The sequence below is a fragment of the Cenococcum geophilum genome (genome assembly GCF_001692895.1).
Source record: "Cenococcum geophilum 1.58 unplaced genomic scaffold K441scaffold_107, whole genome shotgun sequence".
In the NCBI taxonomy this organism is placed as follows: domain Eukaryota; kingdom Fungi; phylum Ascomycota; class Dothideomycetes; order Gloniales; family Gloniaceae; genus Cenococcum; species Cenococcum geophilum.
Genome location: NW_027137665.1, coordinates 106,679 through 124,794, shown reverse-complemented (window position 1 = coordinate 124,794; position 18,116 = coordinate 106,679). Strand labels below are relative to the sequence as shown.

General features: G+C 46.7%; 4 protein-coding genes across 4 annotated transcripts; 3 read left to right on the top strand and 1 right to left on the bottom strand.

Annotated features, from left to right (window-relative positions):
- Positions 1–359: 359 nt before the first annotated feature.
- K441DRAFT_418835 (GPCR, PTH11-type) lies at positions 360–1,004 on the top strand (the record flags this gene model as incomplete). The annotated part of the gene is made up of 3 exons (XM_067641533.1): positions 360–733; positions 790–854; positions 919–1,004. Coding segments are annotated over 3 exons (525 nt in total), but the record flags the coding sequence as incomplete, so codon positions are not given.
- Positions 1,005–5,201: 4,197 nt separating this feature from the next.
- On the bottom strand, positions 5,202–6,503 carry K441DRAFT_597405 (uncharacterized protein; the record flags this gene model as incomplete). Its single annotated transcript, XM_067645061.1, has 4 exons — positions 5,202–5,778; positions 5,842–5,906; positions 5,971–6,172; positions 6,247–6,503. The coding sequence occupies 4 exons, from the start codon at positions 6,501–6,503 to the stop codon at positions 5,202–5,204; spliced, it is 1,101 nt and encodes a 366-aa protein (XP_067496368.1).
- A 1,757-nt stretch (positions 6,504–8,260) lies between these two features.
- On the top strand, positions 8,261–8,786 carry K441DRAFT_711952 (anticodon-binding protein; the record flags this gene model as incomplete). Its single annotated transcript, XM_067653909.1, has 1 exon — positions 8,261–8,786. One exon carries the CDS (start codon positions 8,261–8,263, stop codon positions 8,573–8,575), a length of 315 nt encoding a protein of 104 aa, XP_067496367.1. The 3' UTR covers positions 8,576–8,786.
- Positions 8,787–10,130: 1,344 nt separating this feature from the next.
- Positions 10,131–18,079, top strand: K441DRAFT_709652 (uncharacterized protein). The gene is made up of 17 exons (XM_067653865.1): positions 10,131–10,384; positions 10,440–10,469; positions 10,555–11,538; positions 11,591–11,746; positions 12,578–12,710; positions 12,764–12,865; positions 13,079–13,383; positions 13,417–14,072; positions 14,134–14,315; positions 14,373–14,715; positions 14,766–14,793; positions 14,838–15,158; positions 15,229–15,807; positions 15,863–16,017; positions 16,063–16,160; positions 16,208–16,797; positions 16,828–18,079. Exons 1-17 carry the CDS (start codon positions 10,313–10,315, stop codon positions 17,752–17,754), a joined length of 5,661 nt encoding a protein of 1,886 aa, XP_067496366.1. The 5' UTR covers positions 10,131–10,312; the 3' UTR covers positions 17,755–18,079.
- The last annotated feature ends 37 nt before the right edge of the window (positions 18,080–18,116 follow it).

The window sequence follows — 18,116 nt, the reverse complement described above, 5'->3', positions numbered from 1 at the left end:
ATATTTGTTGCGACGAGATTCTGTAGTAGATGGACCGTAAGTCAGATTGGAGCGGACGATTGGGTTTCCTTGGCTGCTCTTGTAGGTCTTGGTCCAAGCCTGACTGCGTACACAATTCCTGATGAATTTTTTCCAGTTCTCTGTACTTTCTTGCAACATTCAAACACTCGTTGGTGAGTATCCCCTCAATATTCTATAAAGGAGCCTTGGATTCTAACAAATTCAGCACATCGGTATGGGTGGGGTCACCACACGACTGACCTGCCCGCAAAAGACTTGGAAATTAGTTTGATCGTAAGAACATCTACTTCCTTTTATGGAGGAAGCACGCGCTAAAATTTCTGTTCCCATTCCTTTAGCTTCATTGGACATTCCAAATCACATACAAATTGTCTGTTGCGCTTAACAAAGCTTCAATTCTATTACTTTTCATCCGCATCATGCCGCAGAAGTTTTATCGGGTATCCTGCTGGGCGCTTTTCACCCTGGTTTCTCTCTTTGCTGTTTCCACCATCATTGCGGGCATCTTCCAATGCATCCCTGTCGACAAAGCCTGGCATAAGAAAAAACCAGGCCATTGCTACCCGCTAGTGAATGCGTGGTATGCGAACGCGATTTTCTCCATCGTCACAGATTGCGTGATCTTAGCGCTGCCGATGCGGATGGTATACCAAATGCAGCGAGGCGTGAGGGAAAAAGCTCTACTCTTCATGGTCTTCGGACTCGGAATCTTGTAAGCACCATCCGGGCCTCCTCCCTCCAACCCACCCCTCCACTAACCCTCTCCAGCGTAACAATCACCTCCATCCTCCGAATGACCTCCCTCCACGTCGCCACAAGCTCCGACACAACCTGTCAGTGGCCCCTCCCCTCCCATCCCCTCCCCCTAACCTCACTAACTCCCCCCGGCCCCCGCAGACGAAGTCGCCTCAGGCTTCTGGTCCATAATCGAAATCAATGTCGGCGTCATCTGCGTCTGCCTGCCGCCCCTCCGCGCCCTCCTGGTGCGCTTCGTCTCCATCCACGCCTCCGTCTACACCGGCTCCTGCTCGCACCCCTCGTGCGCCAGCTCGTCCCTGCGCCGCCGCTCGCTCTGCAAGGTCTCCGCCGACGACCCGCGGTGCCGCGGCCGCACTGGCGTCGTTGAGGCCGTGATGACGGCGAGTGAGGAGCAGTTGTTTGCGATGGGGGCGATGGGGGGAGCGGTGGGGAGGGAGGATGTGGAGCTGGGCGGGGTGGATGCGAAGAGGGCGATTGTGCGGAAGACGGAGACGAGGGTTACGACTAGTGTGAGGGAGGCTGGTGGCCAAGTGGAGGGTGAGGAGGGAGGGGATGAGGAGATGCGGAGGGCGAGGGCGAGGGCGGTCGAGGGGGAGGAGGAGAGGTGGAGGGCGCAGAGCGAGATGGGGAAGGAGCGGCCGCAGTGGTATTGTCGGCCGCAAGGGGGGAAGGTTTAGGTTGTGTTGTTGGTGATGGTGGGGGTGGAGGGGAGGGGGGCGTTGGGTTTGGGGGCGGACAGGATCCGCACAGTAACACTTAGTAGTAACTTTACTATCCGAATCTTCTGCTAAGCTTAATTCTGCTAGTATAAAATTAGTGGCTTAGAGCTTATTTGTTTTAGTATTCTTAATACGCCTTTACACTTCTCTATCTCCAGAGTGACTAATTAATCAACTCAATCAACCTGAGGCCTTTAGTTGGTTGAGTTGAAGGCTTAAGCAAGCAGGCTCTGCAGTTGATTGAGTTGAGTTAAAGTTAATTGAGTCGATTTAACGAGATTCAACCGGCTTGTATAAAACTATTACTATAGTGTTAATCGTTAAGAAAGGCTCTGGCCGCTTCCAATTAGTGGCCTACTACCCTTCCTGCCCCTTACCGGCTTTGTTAGTAACTATCACCAGCCTTAGCATAGTGTTTTATACCTTCCTGCCTACCTTCCTACCCTACCTGCTCGCCTGCCTACTACCCTGTCTATTCCCTGCCTATTTATTTACTACCTTTTTAAGCTTTCCGTCCATTATATTAATTACGCCTTCTTTATCCCATGAACTTATTGCTATTATAGCGCCAATTATATCGGGTTAGATTTAATTTTAGTTCGCGGTAAGGAGGAGGCTAGTAAGGCTAAATATCCGTTTGGGATCTAACGATATAGCTAGTATAGAAAGTGGGTCAAGAGCTATACGAGCGAGTTGTAGATATTATCCGCTATCGAGCTTTAATATCTAATAGGCAATCGGATTAGTGCATGCAACATCCTCTTAGTAGCCACCTCGAGTGAGCTACTCTTTATACTTACTATAATCGTTGTTAATTAGTATAGCTAGAGCAAAGCCGCCGCGGAGGTGGTTATCTATGTTAGATCAAGTAACGCGCCGCTATTGTTTTAAAGCTTAATTAGCAGTAGATTTAATAGGCAAATTCTTATACCTAAGCTATAGCTTTTAAACTACTTCTTTGACTACCGTCTTCTACTAAGCTTCTACCTTACTACCCTAATATTTATTAGTAAACGTCTATTTAATTACTAGATATAGAACTGCTACGGCGATATAGGTAGGTGATTAATCAGTAAGCTTATAATACTTATTTAGCTTCTCCTAAGCTATATTAATATTATAGCGGAAGCAAGGCTCTATATAGTATTTATACTCGACTTTAAAGCGCTTAAACTAATTAAGTAGATACTTAAAGGTAGGAAGGACTTCTTATAGAGACCTAAATTTGCCTAATTTATAAGCTTGTAATACTTAATTAAACTTAGTTAAACTTAGCTTCTTTAGTGCGGCCTTCTAACCGCTTCGTAGCTATCTTAAGAGGCTTTAAAATCGCTAGACATTTAGTAAGCGTGTCCTAATCCTTCTTTATTTGTCACGAAGTAAGTATAAGCGACGATAACATATAGTAAAGTAGATATTATTAAGCTACGTATATAAACTATATAATAAAGTTAAGACGTTACGCAAGGAAAGAAAGTAGAAAATAGGAGAAAGGGATATATATTGTTTACTTAGTTTCTAGGTTAATAGGTGCCGTAATATACACGAAGTAGAATAGGATTTAGGTAGTAGTCCTAGCAGAACTTAGTAGAATTTAGTAAAAATAGTAGATAGTAGCCTATTAACAAGTTTACCGTAGTACCTACTATAAGGCTTTATTATGCATTTATTACTAAGGTTATAGTAGAATAATAGTTAATAAGATGCCACTTAAGACAATACCTACGACTACGCTAGGAGGATTAAGCTTTAGATCTTAGGAAGATACAAATATAGGGGAAAGTGGTAACTTATAAATAGTTACAATGGACCAACTTAAGGAAATTATAGATTGCGTTAATATTAACCAGGCAGGCTTTAAAAGGAAGCTTAATAATTTTAGAATAGTAAAAATAAAGATACTATTAATCGAGCAATTTCCGGAACAAAGGTTAAAGCTTAAAGGGTTCCTTACGCGAATAAACTTAAGGTATAGTATAAAGGAGCTAAGCTACCTACCCTAACTGATTAAATAGTGTATATAGGGTTGTTTCTAGCGGGTCAGGAGGAGTAATTGGTGACATTGTGTAACCGACTACTGGTACCCTACCAAAACGCCACCCTCTCGCCTGCGTATCACCCTGTTTTAGCTACATATTAGCCTTCCCTTTTGTTTTATTACCTGCACCTTTCTCGTGTATATATAGAGACTCTAGAGCTACATTCAGAATCAAGTCGCTCGTTCAATACTACATTGCAAAGCTTACACATTGCCTCCCTTCTGTGCATCCTATCAGCTAGCCACTACAGGAGGTTCATTGGGTGGACATGGAAGCTATTGGGTTAATGCGAATGGAGAGGGCAGGTCAGCGATAATAGGAGCTGCGATAGCAGACAGTTAGAACGACAATAACCATCACCCTCCCTTAAAACCTACCCACAGGGTCCGGCGTTAAAAATCCTCAGATTAAGATTAAATGCAGAATCATTAACAAACAAGCGAAACACTGAATTCATACGGCTACCTAGGAAAGTGCGAATTCAAAGAAACGTCACTCGGCTAGGCACATATCCTAGGACAAGTGTATTGCCATAGAGAGCTGTAAGTGTGGTCCTATGATCTGGGGTAAGCTAAAGAAGATTCCTTCCATCTCAAGTCACCCAATCCTCGCTAACGAATACCGCATAATCTAACGGTTCCTAGATTCGATACGTGTCAGATGAGTCGGAGTTCAGACGGTGCGACTCTCGGTCAGTCTTCAGATATCTGCTATCCTCTGAAAATGGCAAATTTGTGAGACTTTGATTGATCTCAAGCGTCTATTGATGCGCGCCAGTCGTGGCATTCTAGAGCGTTCTTAAAGCTGCTCCAAGCTAAACTCCATGACATAGCGTGTGTCTTTCCCGGTTGCTGCTCGTTTTAAGCATCCATGCATGAACCATTGCTGATATTCGGTTCTGGTATTGGATATCGGCCTATCACCACCTAAGGACGGATGAGAAGAGTCCTGGAATTTCTGGCCGTCATATCTTGAGGAACACGGTCTCTCGAGTCGAGCTTGGCTTGGTGCCGCTTGACAGGTTGTGGCCCTCTGCCATGGCTGTCCCGACCGTCGACGTACTCACCACTACTGTTGCAGCTATTACTGCTACTATCGTCTTCCACTTGCTGCTCCTTCTCTTTTGCTCTCTCCTGAGGCAGCTGATATGTGTTTATTAGAAGAATCTGGGAGGAGTTATAACTTTATACCCTCCGTACTGCCACCAAAAGACTTCGAGGTGGGCATCATGTTCAAATCGTCCCAAGCTTCTCACGTTATTCCCCTAACCGGTGCACCATCTATTGAGGTAGGTCCTGCAATTCCTTCTTTTGTCAGCTTACGTGCTGCCTCGTTGCCTAGGGCGGTGGCCTTCCTTCCCTATCGCCTAAATTGCCTTCATCATCCACTCTGTCATCACCTGGCTATCCTGCTGACGCGGCCTTTAAAGGGTCTTTAATCATCTAACGTTATTATTGCCCTTTTCCCTGCGATTTGTGCAAAGTATTCGCATTGCAGTTTATCGTCGCATATATAGGGCGCGTCTGTGGCGGCGGGGTATAGAAGGAAGAAGCAGGTGCGAGCGTATTTAATCATTGGGTTTACCTGACGCCGCGGCTAGGCTAGGCTAGGCTAAGCACCTACTGGGCTATAGATAGGTTTGAGCAGCGTAATCTCACTCACCTTAACTAGTACCTGTTCTCTTCCTCAACTTTGTTCGCCACCTCCGCCCTTTCACACCAATAGTGATAAATACAACCCCGTTCCAGAACCCACGTAGTGAGCCCATTGCGCCGACAGCGAGTAGAAGTGGATACGATTCATGGCCAGGGTTAATGAAGGCGGAAATGCGATTGATTGTTGGCGCTAGCCAGGTTGCTAGCAGTGCGATGAAGAACATTAGTGGCATGAATACGTACTCTCTAAATGACACCTGCTTGGGGGGTCTGTGGTCCAAGGTGATACTGTTGGACGGGTGTAGGTGGGAGGTGGAAATTTGATTGGTAGAGGATTTCGATAACAAGGCAGATACCGATTCTTTTCTACCATGTGATTCGGCAATGTGCACAGGCTGTGACTGGACATTGGCTTCGACAGTCATGGTGACGGCGTTGTTGGGATGGTCAAAAGAGACGTTATTAGCGGACGTAATTGAGGCCTGGGTAATATGGTCATTGCTGGTCAATTTAAACTTATGCCTCAGCTTGACAATCTCCATGCCAACGAGGCAATAGAGTATCATGACAACGACAATGATAAACCTAGCAAAAGAAAAAAATGGGTTAGAGTAGCAGGCAAGAAGTGTCGGGCAGGACGAGACATACCATATGGGTCCATAGTAGAAAATTATGCGGAAGAGCACCCATTTGGGAGAGATCGAACACCAAAGCTGTCAAGGATTGTACGTCACCCTATTGGTCGTGCTAGCTTCAATTTAGGGGAAAGGCACTCACCGTCTGACTGCCATACATATGGCCTCTCTCCGGGGTGTGGATGAAGAGGAAGGTTATAGCAGGGGTGAATACAAGGGTAGTAATTACACCGATGTACTTCATCTCGAGCTTGCGCAAAGCTTCAGCATCGTAGTGATAGAAGACAGCAAGGAAGACGTCGCAAGCCATTGCAAGTGTCCATAGTACGTCTGCCAGTGGAAACCTGCAATCCTCCTTGTCAATGTTGGCGCGTCTTGTTTGTGTTAGATGGAGTAGGGTTGCCAACTCGGGACGTACATTTGGAGTAAAAAACCCTGGAACTGGCATAAGGCCGTGCCATTTCCCGCCTCGGGCCCGCTGATGGATATCATTGTAGCAGTGAAGTCGAACAAGTTGTAAAAGGCATTGATAAAGATAATACGATGGATAGGATTGCGGAAGTGCCGCGATGAGATAAACGTGCCGATAATCGTAGCTACACCTAGAATGGAGAGGACAGAGGCGCAACGTCCAACGATGGCGAGAGTGTGGAGCTGCTCATCCGAAAGTGGCATGGTGAAATTCGTCACCCCGGTGGAGGAGCGTGGGAACCTTGGCGTGATCAGCAATTGACGACTTGACTTACAATACTCTACAATCTAGTAAACAATCGAGCGATAGAGGATGTAGCAGCTTATCTACTATTGAAACAGGGCGCAGTGGTCTGTGCACGATGACACTTGTTTAGTGGCGGATGACGCGATGTCTTTAAACGGGAGTAATTGTACAGCGGTGGGGTCTGGGTTATGAAGCATGGTGGTGGTTTTACTGATCATGGGCCATGTATGGTGCCGGAAAAGGCTGGTATTGGTAGCATGCAGTCCGACAAGCCAAAATTGATACATAGCAATGTGGCTTATTCAACAGCTGGAACATTAGATGGACAACAAAAATTGTAACAAACTCAATTATTAGAAGGATTAATAAATATAGTTTATATTCTATATAAAAGAGCAAGGTTCCCCGTGTGCTATTAAGCATTAATACCTACGCCTTCGCACAGGAATTTCAGGAATCCAGATACGCCGGGTAAAGCTTACGAGTGGGTTCAGCGAGCGGTGAACGGGAATGGCAATCCAAGATATCATCGGCAAAGAAAGTGGCCGATGGTGTGATTAGTACATTATTGGGTGCAATAGAAAGCCACACTCCTGCCTGAGCAAGGCATTGGTGGAAAGGTTTGAGGCGCGACGCCAGGCCCATGCTAGGCAGCCTTGCAGGCAATTGTGGAAGCCTCGATTACGGGACGACAAAAGAGACCATGAGGCCAACCACGCAAGCATGTAAAGATGGTGATGAGAAGGTGTCACGAGACGAACGCAGAGCGAGTCAATAACCGTCTACTGTGACTATGGACACATCGAGGCTGAAGAAGGAAAAGAAGGTAAACAAGTGTTTATCTACCGGGATTGTCCCGGCGCTAGGAGCCGCCAAGTCCTCTAGTTGAGATTCTGCCGCCTTAGGGCGTGTGCGGTTGCAATCCGGAGCCTTTTTAATCTAACGTTGATCCATGCTTTCACCGGCGTCGATTAGGAGATAATTAGTGGCGCTTAATCTGGTGGTCGTACTCAATCTGAAATAATGCCGACTGTTCGGTTGATCGTTCTAATGCAAAGGCCTCAGATGGGGCTCAGGATTAGCGACGCTTTCTGCCTGGTCGGATCTAAGCGGCGACAGTAAGAATTAATTAAGAAGAGGACATCGTATAGGGCCTGCAGCTGCAGTAGTAATACCGTCGTCGGTAAGGGACGCTACCAGCCCAAGGGATAGGCAACGTCGTGCAGTTAATTGAGTAGAGCTTCTAATACAACACTATAAAATGTTGCGATAGAGCCTTGATTATATAAAACTAAAGCTTCATTTTATTTATTGTGGACAATACTGCGTGGTGCCTTTTATTAAGAAAATGCCTTTTATTAAGCATTTTGAGGTAGTTTTGATGTTCAAAACCGTCAAAAACCCCAACCGTCAAAAGCCCATAACCTACCTCTTCGGCGCCGAAAAAACAGGCCGGAATGCGGCACCGTGCGCAAGCCTCATGTAAATAACAACAACAAATTACTACACCCCCAAGATGATCCAGTATATGTACAGCTGCTACACCAAGCGGCTGCATGATTGTAGAAGAGCTAATGGGCAGATGACCCAGTATTGAATGCATATTGTATTGTTTTGTGGCGTTGAAGCATGAGATTCGGTGGTGTTGAGGCTTGAGTGCACGGTGCCGTATTCCGGCCTGTTTTTTCGGCGCCGAAGAGCCTACGTTAGTTGGATGGAATTCGTTCCAGTAATTCGCAAGGTATCCCAGCGATTACGATCGCTTGGCATATCCAATCGGATTGATGACACCTCCGCCAGTATCGGCAAGCGTTACTCTCGCAATGACGAGTTGGGCACTCCACTTGGAATCACCCTGGACTTTGACTCCGTTGACAGTATAACTCTCCGCGATCGCGACAGCACGAAGCAGGTCCGAGCATCTCAGGACGAGATCATTGCTGCAATTAAAAGTTTTGTGGAAGGACAGGAAACTTGGGAAGAGGTCTTCAAGTGGCTTCCAGAATTTTTGGGCCAGAGCACGGATTAATGGAGTTTAAAAAGCAGAGAAAATGTAGACTTAGATACTAAAACAGTTGTGGGGTGTTTCTTGTCTCTTATCTGTTTTGGTCCTCCAAATGGTGATTAGACTAGCCTACACTTCACCAAATGAGATAGGGTATGATTAATCCCCGCGATACATCGATCCAGGTGTATTGCCCAATGTATGATAAAAGGCGCATAGACATAGATACGAATGGGCTCCTATGTTAGGTTCCTCACGCTTACTAAACCGCTATATCTCAATACAGCACTTCATGTATATGCACATCCAAATTAAATTAGTCTTTCAACACGGCCCAAGAAAAAAAAGCTTAATTGACTATATAGACGAGCAACAGCGGCGTCATTGTGAGTTGGGGAGGGTATTCAATTCCATACGTCGGAGCCGAAGCTTTGTTCAGATCAAGTAACTAAAGCTGAATATCGTCTCAGTTGTCATATACCAGCGAGTCCGTACAAATATGATATGACCATCTGGCCCGGATGCTGGAATTATTTTAAGCCTCCCTTCTTAGAGATTTCTTGGTGCCAATGGACTGGGCGAACTTGGATATTTTTGAGTATCGCACCACCCTGATTTTAACTCCCTGTGAGGCGTCCCAAGGAAGCTGCATTTTTGGGCGACAGCGTGTTCGTGTACGTGTCGGTGTCGAGGAAGCCCAGAAAGGACCTTTCGGTAGTATACAGAAGGAAGCTTCGGGAAGGTATTCGTGCATGGTTTAGAAGTATGCAGTTGCTGTCCCCTCAGTACCTAGCAGATCCGTGGCCCCTGAGCCATTCAATCGACCCTTCAACTCCTTGAAGGCTACGGAAGCCAATCAGCCTGTTCTTTGATGGTCGGGGGCATGCTGCCGAAACCTCCAGGGGAAAGGAACCTAATAAAGCACACTGTCTGGAATTCTTAGTTGAAACTTCACGAAACGTCCATTGTCTTCTACGAAGAGTTCATGTATCAAAAGTTATGAGCATGTTCCTGAATGCTATCCGGAGCCTATTAATCCAGTGTCGGGATGCCGATCGGGATATGTTTGCGAGGGTTTCAGAGCTATTAGTTTCCTGGCCACTTGTGACCGCGTGTATTTTCTTCTTGGGTGTCGGCGGATGCTTCGGGGTGGAGGTCATCATCTGGCGGACCGAATATAACAAGCCGCGAGCTTCCAAATGGTCATCCAGAAGCGATACGTCGTAGGATACGTAATTGAAACCCAGTAGTCGTAGCTTGCTCTCGATTTCCTAGCCCATCAGTAGCAACTTCTATTGCAGTTGTAGTTTCTTTGCTCGAGAGATGCAGGCAGTCTTTGTAAAGACACCATTCAACCTGGTTGGGAAATTAGTCGAGCGCATGACCCCTAGTTAAGGTGCCACCGCTCTGAAAGGGTTCAAAGTTGGCGGCTTTTGCGGGATCGCTACTGGCCCGTTGCAGTGGTCAGCCACAACCAGGCCCCCGTGATGGTGTCAGTCGCGGCGTTCTTTGGGCGATCGACGCGGGGATCTTTGGCGCGTTTCTCCAGCTTTCGGCCCTGGCAGTTTTAGCTTTTACACGTTTCAACACCGCATTCACTCTCCAACACCCGCTTCCAACTCGACCACACTCCTTTGACGGCTCTTTACTACCATCTATCCACCATTCTCGACCTACCATCACCATAAAACGCATCGCGTCGGCCCGAGTCTCGCGCCAACACTAGCTACATCATAAGGGGAAGCGAAAGGGGTGGGCGTTATGACCATGGATGCGAGTCGAAGAGGAGGCCCATGGGGAGGGGTTCCCATGAAGCATATATCCTTGATCACAGTGAGCTGAATTAGTTCTTGGATTTGCTCAGAAGACTTACTAATTCGTCTTCCAGCTTACATTTCAGAATTCTGCTCTGATCCTGGTACGTCGTCTTGACAAACAACAATCAGCCCCACGGCGCAGCGGTGGATTTTGAACCAGGCTCTTGAGTGCTAACAGATGAACAGATAATGCATTACTCGCGCATTATGCCCATGACGAGTAGTCATCGATACTTCACCTCTACTGCGGTATTCCTTAATGAAGTTATCAAACTCTCCATATCACTTACAATGGCATTGTATGACATGTCGAGTAATCTACCTTCGAATACGCCTGCGACTACCTTGTTCAGTAACCTCTCAGAAGCGGTTTTCACCGGGGACAGCTGGAAGTTGGCAATTCCAGCAATGCTATATACGCTGCAAAACACCTTGCAATATGTAGCCGTAAGTAACCTGGATGCGGCTACGTTCCAGGTTACATACCAGCTCAAGATCCTTACAACTGCGTTTTTCAGCGTGATATTGCTTGGCCGAAGTCTTTCGACGCGGAAATGGGTCTCTCTGGTTTTACTTATGATCGGGGTCGCCGTTGTTCAGATGCCTCGAGGAAGCGACCCAGCGAGCCTACAATCACTGAAAGATACCAAAGCACGGATCTTTTGGCCACGGTCAATCGAGGAGTTGCGCGATTTAGGGAGCACTGCGGCGGCGCAGCTCATGAAGCGGTCCGCGACATATGAAGGAATCGAGGAGGATGTGGCAATGCAAAATCCGCAACTAAATGGTTCTCTTGGCCTGGTTTCTGTCATTGTGGCCTGCATTCTTTCCGGCCTTGCTGGTGTTACTTTTGAAAAGATCTTGAAAGACTCGAATGCCACTGCTTCGCTTTGGGTCCGCAATGTCCAACTGTCATTCTACTCAATATTCCCGGCCTTCTTCCTCGGCGTCATCTTCAAGGATGGTGAAGAGATCGCGAAAGCTGGCTTCTTTGTCGGCTACAACTGGGTGGTTTGGACTGCGATCACATTCCAAGCTCTGGGTGGTGTAATAGTAGCTATGGTTGTCAACTACGCAGACAATATTGCTAAGAACTTTGCAACAAGCATAAGCATCGTCATCAGCTTTCTTGCAAGTGTTTGGTTCTTTCACTTTTCCATTACTGCGAATGTAAGTACCTTGGGCTGAGATTTTAAGGCTATTACTGATCACAGAGCTATAGTATGTAATTGGCACATCCATCGTCCTGTTTTCAACGTATCTCTATACTAGCCAAGACCGACTAAGACCGCCGCCAATTCGAATCGCAGATTACGAAAAGACTACAATTGATGGCAACCCTTCATACTTCGACCTTGAGCGGACATCCGCTCCCTTGGTGAAGTCTCCATTGAGGGCTGAAGCCTTGACAACGTCAAGACCAGAAACCCCTACAATTGAACGACACCATTTCCGCGGAAATTCTGAAAGAAAGCAATTTGTAAAGAGGGATGAGTGAACGGTTTGCCTCGATGAATCTACGCTGCAAACTGGACTCCTCAGTTGTGATGTGCTGAGCTAGGGTGAGAGGCAGAGGCTCTTGAATTGTGATCTGCGATCTTGAATCGTGGCTAGGTGCATTTTTAGAGCGGCGGAGAATTGCTCACACATTTTGTGTATTTATCACGGCTTCGAGTACACAGAATTTTGTCACTCGTTACGCATGGAATATGACGTGCATAAGACCTACGGCGGCGGTGGTGGCGTTTTGATAATTGGCTTTGGATGATTGGCGTTAAATGCACGTACTTGTCTTGGCTGCAAGTGCGTATTTGGAGAAAGAGGATGCCAAGTGGCGCATTGGACTTGAGGTAGGCATGTTTACGTATATACCTCTTTTTGAAATGACTTGAGTTGCGATCCTTTTCTTTGGTTGTATGAGTGATAGTAAGACGTTCTGGTTCCCGATCCAACTTTCATCCAGCATTGCTCCTGGACCGAATTCTCACGCTTACTTCTCTTACACTTACCACCATCTCAGTCATCTCTACCCCAGCTTTTCGTTGACATATACTGGGTATCTCTGGTCATATCGGCACCTCTCATGCTCTAATATTAGCTAGCAATAATGGAAGGCTCTGTCTTCGATATCCTAAATGACCTCGATGACAGGGCGAGAGGAGCTAACGGAACCCAGCACGCAAGACATATAAGCCCGGAACCACATCAGTTCTTTAGAAGCTTGCAAGAAACAAGACTCAATGAATTGCACCCACGAGAGACCCGCAGGGCTACTGTGATGCGGTACGACATCCCAGATTCAGGCATTATTCCTGATAGGGAACTTTCGCTCGACTCCTTCGGTGCGTATTAGACTGTTTGGATGAGGTCTATGCATCAATCTAACGCTATTCAGATAAGGAACTGCTGCGACGACCATATCAAGACCGACAGAGGCAAGCAGAACGAGGCCAGGCCCGATTATCTCTGGCCCCGAACCCAACACGATACATGGACTGTGGAGCTTCTGAATCTCGACAGACACTGCTAAAAATGTATCAAGATCCTAAAGAGGGTAGGCAAAACAAGTTGTGATGCTTTGGCAATTGCATGCTGACTCGGAACAGCTTCTCCCGCCCTATCCAACCTGCAGGTGAGAGACTTACGTAAGTGACAGTGTGTTCGCCTTATATAAATCAGCATAATCTAACGCACTCTGTCGTTTTTGCAGCACAGCTTGCCTACAACGCTACCGCTGCACTTGAGTCGAGCTCGTCTCCGCGAGGATTACCTTCTAGCCCTAGTCTCAAAGCAAGTGAAAGGCGTGGAGACCATCGACGAGCGGCGTCGCGGCGACCCCCAAAACGGCCCTTAGATGATGGGGATATACAATGTCCTGAAAACTCGGCGAGTCAGAATACTGAGCCATCTTATTCGAAGGCTGAACCAAAACGGATCAACTTTCAGCATGCTCCCGCAATGGCCCAAGGCATTGAGCTTATACCCGTTTCCGAGCTTCCCGATCGGCTCAGAACAGTATTTCCATTTCCTTTGTTCAATGCTGTACAGTCAAAGTGCTTCCAGAAAGTATACGGATCGGGTGATAATTTCGTGCTATCATCTCCAACCGGCAGTGGCAAAACGGCGGTCCTTGAACTAGCCATATGCCGAGCTATTAACAGCTATCCGAGTGGACAGTACAAAATTGTGTACCAAGCACCAACCAAGTCTCTATGTTCAGAGAGGTATCGTGACTGGCAGAAGAAGTTTGGTCCGCTTGACCTTGAATGCGCAGAACTCACTGGAGACAGCGATGGTTCTCAGCTACGGAATGTGCAGAATGCAAGCATCATTGTCACAACTCCAGAGAAGTGGGACAGCATGACGCGGAAGTGGAAAGATCATGAAAAGTTGATGCGGCTGGTAAAGCTTTTCCTCATTGACGAGGTCCACATCCTTAAGGACGACCGAGGAGCGACGCTTGAAGCTGTTGTTTCACGTATGAAGTCAGTAGGCTCTGATGTGCGTTTCGTAGCGTTGTCTGCGACTGTGCCGAACTTTGAGGATATTGCAACTTGGTTAGGAAGAGACTCGGCACATCAGGATGAACCTGCTACCCGGGAGAGATTCGGTGAAGAGTTCAGACCGGTTAAGCTACAGAAACATGTCTGTGGGTATCAATCGAATGCTAATGATTTTGTGTTCGATAAATACCTCGATAGCAAGTCCGTGCTCAACTCTCTTAAACTCTATCTTTATGATTGCTCATACTAACATCTTATTCAGGCTTCCAGAAGTGATTGCCAAATATTCTCAGCGGAAACCCATCATAATATTTTGTTTTACTAGAAATTCAACTGTTAGCACGGCCAAGTTTCTTGTGAACTGGTGGTCCACGAACAGCCTAAAAGACAAATATTGGGAAGCGCCGAGGAAGGAAATGGCTTTTATAGACAATGAGATCCGAAGTAGGTTCAGATCCGTGTTTGGGATATTTTGAACGGGGTTTAAACTAATGACTTCAGATTGTGCATCTGCGGGAGTCGCGTTTCATCATGCTGGTCTTGATCCAAACGACAGGATCGCTATCGAGACTGGGTTTCTCAAAGGAGACATAAATGTTATTTGCTGCACTTCTACCTTAGCCGTAGGTATCAACCTGCCATGCCATTTCGTCATCATCAAAAACACCGTCTTCTATGCGGGTAACTGCCTGAAAGAGTACGCAGACCTTGAGGTCATCCAGATGCTTGGTCGTGCTGGGCGGCCTCAATTCGATGACAGTGCGGTGGCAGCGATTATGACGAGGCAGCAGAAAGTCCAAGGCTACCAGAAAATGGTTTCTGGGCAGCAACTCTTAGAGAGCTGGTAACTCCGCTTGCTTGATTCAGTCGAGTGCTTACTAACATGGCATTCAGCCTACACCTGAACCTGATCGACCACCTAGTAAGTCATCGATATCTGCTTATGAGGCTCGGCTGACCTTTTAGAACGCAGAGATTGGACTCGGCACTATAACCGATTTGGACTCCGCAAAAAAATGGCTGGCAGGGACTTTCCTATTCGTACGTCTGAAACAAAATCCGGACTACTATAAGCTTGAAGGGGCTAGAAAAGATCAAGATGTCGATGAGCAACTTGATATTATCTGCAGTCGGGATATCAACTTCTTGCAAGACGCAGACCTTGTTACTAAAGGTCAGGCCCTAAGAAGTACTGAATACGGAGATGCGATGACACGTTATTATGTGCAGTTTGAGACTATGAAAGCTTTTCTAGGATTGCCACCGAAGGCGAAAATTTCAGAGATCGTAAGCTTATTGAATTTTCCAATTGTTATGCATCACTTCATGTCTGGATTTTGCTGACTGAATGAGATAGCTCTCCGCGCTCGCCCAAGCAGCAGAGTTCAAGGAAGTGCGATTCCGGGCCGGGGAGAAGTCTATATATAAGGAACTCAACAGATCCCCATCTATCAGGTTCCCAATTCCTGTTGATCTTGCTCTTCCCATCCATAAAACTTCACTCATTGTCCAATCTATTCTCGGTGGGGCGGAGATGCCTTGGAATGATAAAACGATGAAGCACAAGCAGCAGTACGCCATGGAGATTTCAATCATCTTCAAGCATATAAACCGCCTTATACGCTGTGTTATCGACTGTCAACTGTTCCTCGAGGATTCAGTAGCAATCCGCAATGCCCTAATGCTAGAACGTAGCCTTGGTGCCCGGGCTTGGGACGACAGCCCACTGCAACTCAAACAAATCGAGCAACTTGGAATAGTGACGGTAAGGAGACTTGTTAACGCTGGGGTTAGCACTATCGAAGAGTTAGAAAACACCGAACCCCACCGAATTGAAATGATACTCAACAAAAACCCCCCCTTCGGCATGAGACTCCTCGATCGATTGAAATCGTTTCCAAAGCTGCGAGTTACTGTAAATATGCTTAGTAATTCGGTATGTGAAATACATAGCGGAGCTTGTCTGTTTTGTATGCTAAGAGCAGGTCCAGGTTTCGAAACGTGGTGACGGTGTTATATTAAAAATGAAAGTGGAGGTGGGATTTATGAATGAGAAACCTGCTACTGAATACCGAGGAAAGCCGGTATATATATGCCTGCTTGCAGAGAGATCAGATGGGCATAAGATACACTTTGCCCGTATCAGGTAGCTTTTCTGAATTTCTCATATTTCACGGCTGACAACCCATAGTGGACAAAAGCTGGGCAACGGCCAAGACCTAGTCTTCCCAGTTCTCCTGACAAATCCGGGCCTGTCTGTCATCTGCTACGTTATGTGCGATGAAATTGGTGAGCCGCGATTCTATTTAACAGATTTGAGATTAACATGCAGATAGCGGGGACGATGCGACAAGCCACAGTGAAACCGGAAATCCCTTTGTCCATGTTCCCAGTAAAGGCACAGAAGCAGCCATTCTTAGGTGCATTGGAAAGGCCCATATCCAATACATCCAGGCGCCGGGTTGAGAGTATCGGTGGTAGACGAAAGTCCTCAGAAACGTGTGATGAGTTCGGAGATGACGACATTGATGACATCGATTTGGTACAAGCTGCAGGCCGAGAACTCGACTTCGAACACATTGAGAACTACGACGACGCTACGACTGTATTGACACGACAATACTCGTTCAATAATACCTCTTCAAAGAAAAGGAAGCATACCGAACCCCACGCCAAAGAAGATGACGGGCCAAGGCAGTTACCCAATGGCAAATGGGCATGCAACCACAAATGTAAAGACAAAAATGCATGCAAGCACATATGCTGCCGTGACGGGCTTCATAAACCACCTAAGCGTCTTGTAAAGAAATTAGTCACATCCATGGACACAAATACCGAGCCATGCCCGACAAAATCGTTGAGGGGCGAGGCGCGCGACAAGACACAGATAAAACTTCAACTCTCGTCATCGAGGAGCAAAAGTTCAGTAAAAGTTGAGCATTTGGACTTAACTCAGAAGAAGGATGACTATGCTGTTTACGCACCACAAGATTACAGAACTCTTCGCCAACTCCACGTTAGTGTCCAGAAGAAGGCCCCTCCTTCCTCGGTATCTGCTATTATGCACAAAAAGCCGGCGTATACTTACGCCAAAGGAGACGAGCCAAAACTGTCATTTTTAGTCAGCACGCAAGAGGATGACCGAAAGCCCGCATCCTCTAGTGATTACGGAAATGATTGGATCGATGACCTGCCTTCACTTTCAAATTTTCCTATTCTTGCCCAGCCTACCCCGGAGGCTAGAATTAGTCCAAATATGGTGCATAAATTTAAAGCACCTGGGAAAAAGGTTGAGGATATGGACGTTGAAGACTACCGTGATTCTAATTTCGGTGACAATGACTCGGTACTCGATGCTGCCATGGTGGGGCTGGCTGACTCTCAAGTTCTTCGGCATGCGAACGGTGATGATGATGACCTTCGAGCCCTAGAGGAGACTTTCGGAGTGGAGATTGAGGATGAGTATGATGCATTCGCTCCAGAAAACAAGGAGGCTATGCTCGTGGCTGGGTCTTCGTTGTCGCCTCAAGAAGATACCCTGTCTTCGGCGATTGCACTTCAAGAAATGTCACCCAAGAAGGGTCACTCGCTATTCTTCAACAATACCAGCAGTCCTAAAGGCCCATATGATCCCGGACTGAATGGATCCGCCGCAGAGGGGAAAGGGCCGGCGGAGATCGAAAAAACGCCGCACATCGTGGTTAAGCAAAGTGATGGGAAGCCCGCTTTCGGAAATATTCATGCAGGAAATACTAGTGTTCGCGAGGGTGTACCTCCCCAGCCAGATGGCCAGCCCTTTAGCAGTATTGTTATCCCTCCGGGCTACGAAGACGTCGAGCCGTGGCTGATTGCTGAATTCGGAGATATTGTCGAGTTTACATGACTTAAACTTGGTATGAAAGATGCATGATCAGGCTGGTCATATATTCGCGTATGTTGACCCCGAGCCTCTAATTTATCCACCTTTGTTGCGATTATTTGTTGAAGGCTTGTTCTAGCCTCTCAACGGATTTAGGGTTATCACCTTGAGGAACAGTAACTGTATTGCTTTTTAAAGCACTGGCCACGGATACAAGGAGTTCTTTGCAGAGTGGGCCGTAATTCTAGCAGTGTGAACAGCATTGCTGAAGGAATCCATCCAGACTGAGGTGGAGACAAGGATGATATTGATTATAACTATTATAAAAATATATACGAAGTTCTGCGAGAAAGGATTTCATGTTCGCGAATGACACTTTGCATCAC

Coding starts and splice junctions, on each gene's coding strand:
- K441DRAFT_709652 (XM_067653865.1), top strand. CDS start 10,313: ATGACCATGGATGCGAGTCGAAGAGGAGGCCCATGGGGAGGGGTTCCC. Junction 14,073..14,133: donor GATAAATACCTCGATAGCAA/GTCCGTGCTCAA, acceptor CATCTTATTCAG/GCTTCCAGAAGTGATTGCCA. Junction 16,018..16,062: donor ATACACTTTGCCCGTATCAG/GTAGCTTTTCTG, acceptor GACAACCCATAG/TGGACAAAAGCTGGGCAACG.